We start from the raw sequence: 11907 nt of genomic DNA on the forward strand, positions 1-11907 counted from the left end.
CAACCGATATCTAAATTAGTTTTATAATTTTTAACATCCAATTTCATATAATTTAACCGAATTTAATTCATACCAAAAAATCCAAATTTGATTAAAATTCAATACACAAAATATATATAATCTAGAATTTAATTTTACAGAACAAGTGACATATATTCAACCTGTTATAATACCAATGTTGGACAAATTTAAACAAAAACATGAACATGCCAATATTCTGTAATTTTGTAAAAATTTCATACCCGCGACCCCATTTTGCATTCCCGCACTGTCTGGATGGGAGCCATTTTCTTTTTCGTTTCATTCACAAGGAGGGGAGGCAGTTTTGGAATTTTATATATATGTGGGTCAACTGTCTTTCAATTTTTCCTCCAATTGTCTTTTTAGCAGTTAAATACATTGGTAGAGGTTAATTGTCTTTAACCTTTTTCTCCAATTGTCTTTTGATAGGTAAATATATCGGATTAGATCGATCTGTTATAGATAAACTCAAACCCAATAAAATCCAATTTCATGTTCACTGCATGTACCTGAATTTTTGTTAAAATTATTCCCGATAATCTGATATAATAACAACCTTGATGTTTAAATATAATCTGATTTCCTTGAGGTTTTTGAAACAATAAACATTTATCTTGATGAATCATTGCAAATTACATAGCCAACCCATGCAGGAAGGGCCCTTGTTTTCAAGGAAAATTCATTGGCCTTAATAAATATTGTGGGCCTGAGTGGTTCTTACTTCATAATTGGGTTTAGGGGTTCAATTTTGTCGCTTATCTTTTGCTTTAGATTAGGACTTGATTCAATTCGAATCAAATTAAGTTCGAATTTAGTTTGATTTGAAAAAATCAAATCCAACCTTAGGGTTGAGCTTGAAAAACTCTTTATAAGCTAATTTAAGCTCAGTTCAACTTGAGGGAAATTACACTTAAATTAAACTCTAGTATCGAATCGAGTTTGAGTTTAGACTTAATTTGGTATTGTAACTAAGTTAAATTCCACTAAAATGATATCAATTAATATGTATTGATCAAAACATTATCATTTTAATCAAATCAAATCGAGCATTTTTTCTCTCACAAGCTTGACAAATTGAATACCATAAAACTCAAGTTAAAACTTGAATTTGTCATTATAAAACTCTTACACTTGAGCTCAATTATGTCAAACTCATTCAGACACATTCAAATCAAACTGATAAAAAAATTGAAATTAATTTGACTCGAATTTACCATAATTTAACTAATTCAAAAAGGCCCAGAAAATATGAAGGGCGCATTTTTCATTTATTAAATTGGTATGCTGACCAAGGGATATAACTTAGTTGAAAAGTTTACACTTTTGTCCACTCTCTTTCACTATTTCTGGTCTTATTATTTGACTTCTTCGTAGAATTTCTACCCCTCTCTTTCTTTTTGGTTTTTAAAATTAATTTATTTGATCTTTTAGGTTAATTTCATCCGTCCTATCATGCACTAGCAATTTTCGAAAGCTATTGGACAAAATAAAAATGATTAAAGATGAAGTGGTGGATCCTCTCTGCGTCATTTAGTCAAAGTAATTTCGATCTATCTTAACATTTAAAACCAGTCCAAAAATAAAATTATAAGAGAATGTCCGGAAGTTTCAACTTAATCAAGCTCTTAATTCATGAAAATTGATTGACCTAGTACATTATGAAGGCACTTCAGGGCTAGCTTTTTTACCTTAAGGAAACTTAAAAGGCCAAAGGATTTATTCCCACCATCGTTTGGTGAACTTTCAAACTCATAATATTAATTTTTAAAAACTAAAATATCTATCTTTTTGTTAAAGTTTATTATGAAAATTAAAAGTAAAAATGTTATTTAGTTAAAATATAAAAAAATTAAAAAATTATCATATTCCCCTTTACTTAAAAATTTAGTAATTTCTTTCCATCCAAAATTTAAAAACCTACATTCCCTCCTTCTTAGGGTTTCATTTTCACTTATTCTTCTTTGACGAGCTTTCTTCTGTCAGCAACTGACCTTCTTCCTATGCCACAATGACCACCAAAACTAAATGACATTTCTTTTTATAAATATTATAAATTTTATGTTTTATTTTTCTAGTATTTCTTCTAACAATAAAAATGTGTATACACTATCATATGAAGATATATTATCTATGTAGAAGTAGAAAGTTAAGTCTTTATATATTATTAATTCTGAGCTTTAATTAACACCAATCTAACTTGATACCCAATATATTATATATCTCTCATTTTTCTTTTTCTTCTCAATGTGAGATTTACATATTCCAACACATACCAACGTACCAATTTACTTCTTTTCAAATTTCGAGTCAAGAAATTCAAAAAATGTTTGTTCCTTTTAAAATGAACATCAATATATAATGAAAACAATGATTCGATTTTCCAAAGAAAAATAACAAATTAAGTGTGCGTTCTTTCATTTCATGCTTGAGTGAGATTTTATGCATAAAAAAAAAAAAAATCTACTTTTTTCCATTTTTACTTTAACATACTTTCTTAATCATGACAATAAATACAACTTCGCATTAATTTTTGATTGAATAGAAAGATACTATCAAAAGTAGGGTTGGATTCAAGCCAAACGTATTTAAGTTCGAGTTTAAAAATTTAATATTTTCAAACTTAAGTTTTATGAGTGTTCAGCTAATAAAACTCACAAACTTAAAAAATTCAATATGAGTTAACTAAAATGATATCCATTTAATGAATACGCATTAAAACAATATTATTTTAATATTGAATTAAGTTCAAAACTTGATTCAAGTTCAACTCTTTTTAAATGAGTCATGCTCGAATACCTTTGAAGTGATGTCGAGTTTGAGCTGGACTCTACTGAAACGAATTTGAACTTAAGTTTAGTTCGAATTCAACCTTAACCAAAAGAGAAAATGTATATTTTAAAAAAAAAATTATGACCAACTACACTTATGGTCATCCATTTAATTAGATCAAATCATTTTCCTCATCAATTTTCAAGAAGAAAACTATTATTTTAATTCTAGCGTGTCACCATATCAAACATTCAATCTTTAATCTTGTATTGACAACATAAATAAATTTTAAAAACTATACATACATGTCAGAAAAAAAAAAACCATAAGAAATTGAGTTACTTACAAGAAAGAATGTGAAAAATATAATTGGGATGCTTTATATATATATATATATATATATATATATATATATATATATCAATTTTGGCTACATTTCTTACCTTTTACTCTCTTCAGGTCAAAATTTGCCAACTTCTTCAGTGATAATTTGAAGAATAAATCGAAATCAGAAATATTGAAGGTAGAAACAATTTAAGGAACCGCACAATTTGCTAAGGTTTGGCTCACTGACACTTGAATACCCTTTAGCTTTCAAAATGATATTTCCATCGACTACTAAAATTTATAAATTTGCAAAGATCAAATGATATTTTTGTTATTGCAAAATATATATTATAAAATTAGTATCATTTACACACCTCAAATGCAAACAAATTAGCCTAACCAACATTAAAAAATTTCAATTAAAATTTTATACTCAATTGAAAAATTTCAAACCCTAATCAACACTAGGGACGATTTCAGTTTGAGAGATGCATTTTAGATTGTAAAATTCAAAAACAAAACTAAGATAAACGATGTGTTTAAAATGTTGGAACCACATCATCTTAGGAAATTGTCTTTTGAAACTAAAGCATGGGAAAGTGTTCCGCCTTAATGTTTCTATCAAACAAATCTGGCATCAACTCACACCTTGTTTAAAACCTTTAATATTTTCATTTATGAGAACTTATACTCAATTCTCAAATATCATTTCATATAAAAGAAAACAAAATTTCTAACCCTTGGTTTTACCATGAAACATAAGCACTTACAATTGTGAAAACTTACTCAATTCTCAAATATTATTTCATATGAAAACAAACAAATCATCTAACCCTTCCTTTCACCATGAAACAGAAAAATAATTAATTCAAACACTTTCAAATATCAATAAAATTATGTATACTTAGAACTCAACATAAGTACATCTAGCATCACTCATCAAATTTTTAATTAGTCAAATATATATATAACCCTTTTTTTTAGGTTCACAATCATATAACATAAAATAGATATACAATTAATTAATATCTTAACGTAAATATAATAAAACTATACGTACACACTTTTAAATACATAAATTAATACACTTAATGTATTATCAGATGAATGAATATTATTTGGATAATTTTAAACTAATGATAAAAGTAACACTCAATCGCATAATAACATATTGTATTCATTTATATACTAAAAAATATGTATATATAATATTACTCATTTAAATATAATTAGTTAGATTTCACCTTAATTTTATTTGATGAACTCTGTTAATATAGAGCCATTGAGACAAGGCGAATCCTTCCATTCTTCATAATGTAATCTCAAAATTTCTAGCGCTTTATCTTTCAAATAAGCTGGGGAATCAGCTTGAAGAACTTTACAAAGCTTCATAACAGCTCCAACTTTGAGCATTTCTTGAAGAACCCAATCGTTCCCATCTGAAAATTTACTAATCGATGACAAAATCAAAATACCTCGATCGTCGCTCGCCGGCGAAACCCTTAGTATCCTCTTCGCCACCACCGCGATGCCTCCTTCGTGGCTCAGGAACTGCGCGCGTCCATCTGCACAGCAACACAAATGAAACAATATGCCTAAAACAAGCTCCGTGATTCGCCTTTCTGGGGCTGTTAATTCAAGCTCAATGAGCTCAAAAACGGCCCCGTACCGCACCATTAAAACCCTATTTCTTCCCCACGGACAGGCGTCTAATAACACTTGTAAAGCTGCTATGATTCCTTGTTGATTTATCCGTTTCCGAAGAACCGAAATAATCTTCTGAAACAACCCCGGCTTCAGCCTCTCCAAAACGCCGGAACGCACTGTTGAAATGACGCTTTTCAGCACGATCAAAGCATGAGATTTGACTACAAAATCATTTTCCATCTCAAGCCCTATAACCCACGTCAGAGCTTCAATGGTTTTTTCGATTTCAATCTGTTGAAGATTCGTTTCGCCTGAAGGAATTCGAAAAAAATGAAGAATACTCAACGCTTCTTCTAATCCATCCACTGATTTTCTTTCAAAACATGACTCTAAAAACGCTAAAATGGCTTTTGGCAATCCAGCCTCAGTCATGTACTTTCTGTTTCTTTCATTCTCCACCGCCAGACTTTCCAATTTCCTTAACGTCTGAATTTGATCGAGCTGCGGACGCCAGAGATCATTGATAAGTTTGATGAAGTGGAACTTGTTGAGAGGAGTCTTCGGCGTGGGGATTCGGTCGACGCCGAGGGCGGCATTTTCAGTGCACCAAGCTTGAATCAACCGGCGGAGAGTGTGATTTGGAGTTAAATCAGAGTCTCGTGGCAGAGGCTGTTTGGTGACTGGACAAGTCTTGTTTCTGCCTTTGAAAAGCCAATGTTCGATGCTTTCACGGTCGTAGGTGATCCCGGTAATAGCCGTGACGGGGTCCTTCATTATTTGGAGAGAAATAGGGCAAATGAAATACTCAGGAACCTCGATATCTTCCATTGAAACAAAGTGAAGATGAAATCACAAAGAGGGTTGAATAAAATAAATAAAATTTATTTAAAAAAGGTTTTTATTGAGGAGATAATGAAGAATCTGATGGTGGAAATGGGCTAAAAGTTGAAAGTGTGTTAATGGTAAGAGAAAGCGGCCACCGGCTAATTCATGTGTGACGATATATATAATTTTCTAGGGCATCAAATTCATTCCAACGGAGGCTTCAGTGGTCAAAGAATTAGAAAAGCTATGAGAATAGGTTTACCCGTATGCAAATCCAAGTTTCACGTAATCGTCGGTTTATCTACGATACTTTTTATTTGTTTTTTAATCTGGGTAAAAAGAGGAGTTGACCGTACTTATGTTGAGATTCAAAGTTTCAAACAGTACCTTCGCAGGTAGGCAACACGGCGTAGATAGATTTCCCCACCACCAAAAATGAGTGGTGAAGGTTGAATTTAAGATGTTACATATCGGCCAAATGCCTTTGCCACCCGAATTTTGATAAAATCATAGTATTTCATCATTTAAATTTAAAAAATTTATTTATCTACTCATTATTGAATTTTGTTAATGAAAATCGTTATTTAGTAAGGTAAGAAGATCATTTTGCCCTGAAAACTTTTAATTTGTTATCCATTACCTGAACCCTTTCGTTTCCATCCCAATCGTCCACCCAAGCCCCTCGCCACCACCAGTAGCTCCAAGTAAAAGCCTACCATTATCTCCATTACTGCCACCCCTACCAATGACCCATTTTCATTTTCATCATCTTTGATAAAATATAAATTATTTTAGATTTATGATATATTCAAATATATGAATGATACACGAATTTATATTTATCATGGATCTTATATAAAGAAATACAAATAAATATATAATAATATAAATAAATAAATAAATATATATATATATATATATTTAAAATATATGCTAACTTAAAACCATATATTTAGAATATATTTTCTTTTATATTAATTGTTACATCATCATTAATAATAAAAAATTATCAAAATATTTTATTAATAATATCAATTATAAAAAAAATATTACTAGAGTAATATTTAATTACTTTGAATTAAACACTTTGTTATTACTACTCTAAAAACAAATTAACGATTTGTGTTGTTCATATTTTTAAAGGGCAAGGGATGTGTTATAATTATTGGCTAAAAATTACGCGGTTTATGGAAAACATCCACCTTAACCTGAAACAATTCTATCTTCAAGACTCATCATAAAATAATGATACTTTTTAAGTAAAATCTACCACAACAAGTCTAGTTATTACAATTGGATATGAATGATACTCAACTAAATCACAGTAATTATAACGTGAAAATTGATTAATATTATGTATATTTATTCTGTGTAAATAAATAGATATATATTTATATGTATCATTATGTGATTAGATGTTATTTTATCTCTAATTCAAAATCCTTCAATCACCTGATAATATATATAAATATATATCTATTTTGCCAAAATACATACGTGTAATTTTATTGATGAAAATTTGGGGTCAGCTAACATAAATATTATTGATTTAACCTTCTTCATTTATTTCACTCATTTTCTATTATACTTAACAATAACAAGTAGTATTATATATGTAACTTTTGTATATTAATAATGATGTGTTATCATTTGATTAGATAATTAAAAATTAAAAATAAATCAATATTCAATCATATGATAATACATTATTATTTGTGTATATAATTTTATTAAACAATAACACGAGAGTCTTTTATCATCAGAGAAATTAATAAAATTTTTGTGATTAAGCTCAACTCGCCCGTTAATTATAATATAAATATAATAGAAATAGGGGATCGATTAACTAAATAAACTAATCTAACGTCGACTTGGCTCAATATTGTTCTTCGAGTATATAAAACAAAACCAAATCTAAAATAATATTTTTTGTCTGCTTAACTTATACCGTGTCAATTGGTTGCTTTATATGAATTAATTGCGCACTATGATAGCAGACACTGGTTACTTCAAAGAACTTTTTTGAAAAATTAATTTTAAATAGATGTGTCTATATAGTATATAATACAAATTATTGTTTATAAATTAGTAGTAGGTAATACTATTCATATATATTTTAAGAATATAAATAAATACATATTTATATGTGTTATTATATTATTAGATATTATTTTAAATTTTAATTTAAAATTATCTAATTACATAATAATATACATCAAATATATATATCTATTTGTATATGAAAAATATATATGTATAATTTTATTGTTTTTCTATTTATATTAAAACATATTGTTTGTAAGAAAATTTTGTATATGGGATATTATTTATAATAATTTTAGTTTATCCTTGTTTAGAGAAATTTTTTAGCTAAAATTAGGAAATTGAAAATTTTACCCACTTCTGAACTTGCTTATATAGATTTATTTAACTTTTTTTTTTCGTTAAACATTTATATCATAAATTTAAATTTTCCCAAAATATAAACCCTTATTAAAAAAAATCAGATCAATTTTAATTTGGGTCCATATACCAAATTAGCTAAATGTAAGTAGCTGTATGCATGAACCATCATTTTCAATTTGGCCAATTGATTGTTTTCCACCCAAGGTTTGATGTAAACCTAATTTCTTATTTGTTAATTATAAAAAATTCAAATATTTATCCATTCGTTAAATTTTATTGTTACTGTTAAAAGTAAAATTATTATTTATTAAAACATTTAAAAGACTAAAAATTTATCATAATTCTCCCTTTCAAGTTTAAAAATCTAATAAATTTTTCTCTATTTAAAATTTGAGAAATCAACATTTTCCCTTAAGGTTCTTTTAGCCACCACTGTCGGCTATTAGAGATGGTGAAGATGACGTTCTTCCTTTCTCTCAGTTTCTCTCTCGATCACACTCAATTTTTAACCATTATTAATTGATAAAAGCAAATCATTTATCTTTAAACAAAGATAATATGTTGTCTTTGTTTTTTTTTAAATATCTTGATAAATGATAATTTTATTCTTGATAATAATAATAAAATTTAATAAATTTTTTTTTTTAATTTTTAATAATTAACAAAGAAGACATTAGGTTCGTATTAAAACTTGGGTGGGGAATAGTCGCACGGCCTTTCAATTTAAAGTAGAGAGTGTGATGCATGCACCGCAAAATTGGTCAAAAATTCAAAAGTGACAGACTCTATGGGGTCAAGTAAATTGACACTAACATTATTGATTCTCATTTTCTCAATTTAATGGCCAGCTCCATCATTGCATTCATTCAACTTTCAATCCTACTTACAACCTTCATTCTTAGCCCTTATTCAACTTTCATTTTTTAGAAATCTTTGTTCTAAAGCTTTACGTTGCCTTGTATTGTCAAAATCACCATACGCGTATCTATCACGCGTATTATTATAAAATTAAAACTTTTTTGAAAAACTAAATAAGACGAACGAAGAAAGTAACAATAATATTTTCTTTTTTGTTATGATTAGAAAAACTTGTTCAATTTTGTTAAATTGATAAATCTTTTGGGACGCAAAGATTAGATTTATAACCTCTAAACTAATTAAATAAATCAAAACAAAAAATGTATGCTATAATGTCAAGAGAATACTCTAGATCCAACTCATTACATAACCCCGTCTAATTGTTTATCAAGCAACTCAGTCATTCAAAATTGAAAGACACAATTTGCTATAGACTAGGAAAGGGTAAATGAAAACATAAAAACACGTTTGAATGCTTTTGCTCAATTCTTCTCTTTCTTGTGTAACAACTGTATGACGAACTAACAGCCTCTGTTAACATTCTTTGCTCATCTAACAGAAACATCAAACATCTGTTAGTCTAAAAGTTGAAAAGAAAAACACCTTCATTCTTCACATTCTCCCTCTTGTCTAGCATGTGATGTATAAACTTGATAGAAGAATGAAGTTCTGCCATCCAAAAACAAAGAAACACCATACATAAATGAAAAATTCCCTCCTCCCACAAGCAACAGCCTATACTGTAATTTCCTCAAACACAACACAACAAAACCATAATCATCAAGTCTAATAACTTCTCAAATCAACATAGAAATTAATTTCTTCCATAATCTAAGTTAATTTCTCAAACAATAAAATAAGAATCCAACAACTCAACAGATAATACAGATTATTTTTTCCAACATATTTGCAGTTAGAAATTTTGTGGGTACATACTGAATGGACACCAATTTAGCTGCTATTTGCTCTCTCACATGATGAATATTAATTTCTATATGTATTCTCCTTCCATGAAAGACAAAATTGGCAACCAAAGAACATGTACTTACCAATACAGAAAAATGGGTTTTAACTTGTAATGAGAGCAAATTGTTTTTAAAAGTGCAATATTTATGGTTAAAGAGTTTTAATAACGAAAAAAATCATATAGTTGTTTATCATTATAGTTTTGTTTGTTAAAATTATTAATAACAAGAAAAAAAATCTTATAGTTAATATAAATAACATACGATCATTAAAAATAAAAATAACAATAAATATTTTTATCATTAAAATAATGTCTTTGGTCTTTAAAAATTATAATAATGATGAATATCTTTATTGTTTAACAATATTTGCCGATAATATCAATAACGAATATTTCCATTGCTATAAGTAAATTTACTAAGTCACTAAATATAATATCAACGATAAGTACTTTCGATGTAATAACTATATATTCACCACTCATTAAAAATGTAATAATGATAAATATCTCTATCATAATATCTATTTATCAGTCATTAAAATATTGATGAATATTTCATTTTTATGGTAAAAGGAATATTAGTAGCAAAATTTTGATTCTCAAAAAAAGATTGTTGATATTGGTTATGTACTAATTACAATTATTTTATGGTCATCCATATGATCAATCTAAAGATCATAAAAACTGAAGGAAAAAAAAAGTGTAGATGTCATATTATGATAATATTTTCTTATAATCAAAACGAAAAACTTGTTATAATTAACATAAGAATCTATGTATTATACATAACTAATACAAATGTTTCATGTTTGATTTGTATCTTCAAGTGCTTACAAATTATAAAAAGAGAGGATATAATTAAAATGTGTTTAACATATAGATCGAATTAACCATGATTCTTTACATTCAAACATATTTCTTTTTTCTCTCACAAACTAATTATTTGTAGCAACCTACATTAAAGGTCCTACCCTTCAATGGAAGTGCTACTCACTCAAACTAAACATACAATTTAAACAACTTAAAATATTCACATATAAAGAAAAATAATGAAAATATCTTTGATATTAATAAAACGCGGAATAAACTCCGAGGTTCATAAAATAAAAAGTCCGATATTCAAAGTAGCATCATCATCAAATAACATCCAAAGTGCGTGTACATAAATGAAATCACTAGGCGTTGAACATAAATCACAAATCATAATAGGAGTCCCCATTATACTCCATCTCGGCTGATTATAGTTACTTTGGCATCATCACTTTACCTTTTACTACAAAACAACCAGAAAAGAGAGTGCGTGACAAATTACTCAACAATTAGGAGCATCTATCCTACATAACATTATCAAATTCTTTTCCCTATTCTCTACTTATCTCACATTCCTAATACATCGATTCTCTCATCATTTAGGGTTTATTTTTATCCTTCCCTGAATGATATAGAATGCGTTGCATGTACATCATTTATTCTCTTTATCTTCTGTCGTATTTTATTTCACCTTTATATCAATCGGTTTGGATTGAAATAGAGATTTGATACCCTAATTATATAACTACTCTCTTAGGTTATATATAAACTTGTCTTGACATTATTTTCTGGACACCCATCTATAGACTTTTTCCTTCCTTTACGCCATAATTTCTATCAAAAATATTATCATGAATATTAAATTTCACTCACATATCATGTAATATTCGACTAATTTTCTAAACTTTATCTCTCTTAATGTGTAACAACCGGACAATTTGATTTCCAAATGTCAATTGAAGTTTGAAGGCGGTGGATTCTTTACGAGGTTCAATTTCTACGGCCAAATATATCGGCTGGTCCTACAAACTCTTACTTTGAATCCAGGTTTTTCAAAGTCAACCAGTTTTGTTTGTTTTTGGAACATTAATTCATGAATTTAATTTATATATATTTTTCAACAATACTGTTGGTAATACGCCGGATAAGAACAAAACATCGAAGAATAAATTGGCTAATAAAAGTTAAAACAAACAGAAGTCTTCAACATTTTTCCAAAATAAAAGAACTCACCACCGCTCACTTCAACAACTAGATAAATGCTCTTTCAATAATTA

The 11907-nt window shown here is 28.2% G+C and overlaps 1 protein-coding gene across 1 annotated transcript; it reads right to left on the reverse strand.

Moving 5' to 3' along the window:
- Positions 1–4311: 4311 nt before the first annotated feature.
- On the reverse strand, positions 4312–5830 carry LOC123193669 (E3 ubiquitin-protein ligase PUB24-like). The gene has a single exon (XM_044606735.1). It carries the CDS (start codon positions 5590–5592, stop codon positions 4369–4371), a length of 1224 nt encoding a protein of 407 aa, XP_044462670.1. The 5' UTR covers positions 5593–5830; the 3' UTR covers positions 4312–4368.
- Between the last annotated feature and the right edge of the window lie 6077 nt (positions 5831–11907).

The sequence above is a fragment of the Mangifera indica genome, chromosome 1 (assembly GCF_011075055.1).
Source record: "Mangifera indica cultivar Alphonso chromosome 1, CATAS_Mindica_2.1, whole genome shotgun sequence".
In the NCBI taxonomy this organism is placed as follows: Eukaryota; Viridiplantae; Streptophyta; class Magnoliopsida; order Sapindales; family Anacardiaceae; genus Mangifera; species Mangifera indica.

Excerpts from the sequence above, each read along its gene's own strand:
- LOC123193669 (XM_044606735.1), bottom strand. The coding sequence starts at position 5,592 with ATGGAAGATATCGAGGTTCCTGAGTATTTCATTTGCCCTATTTCTCTC.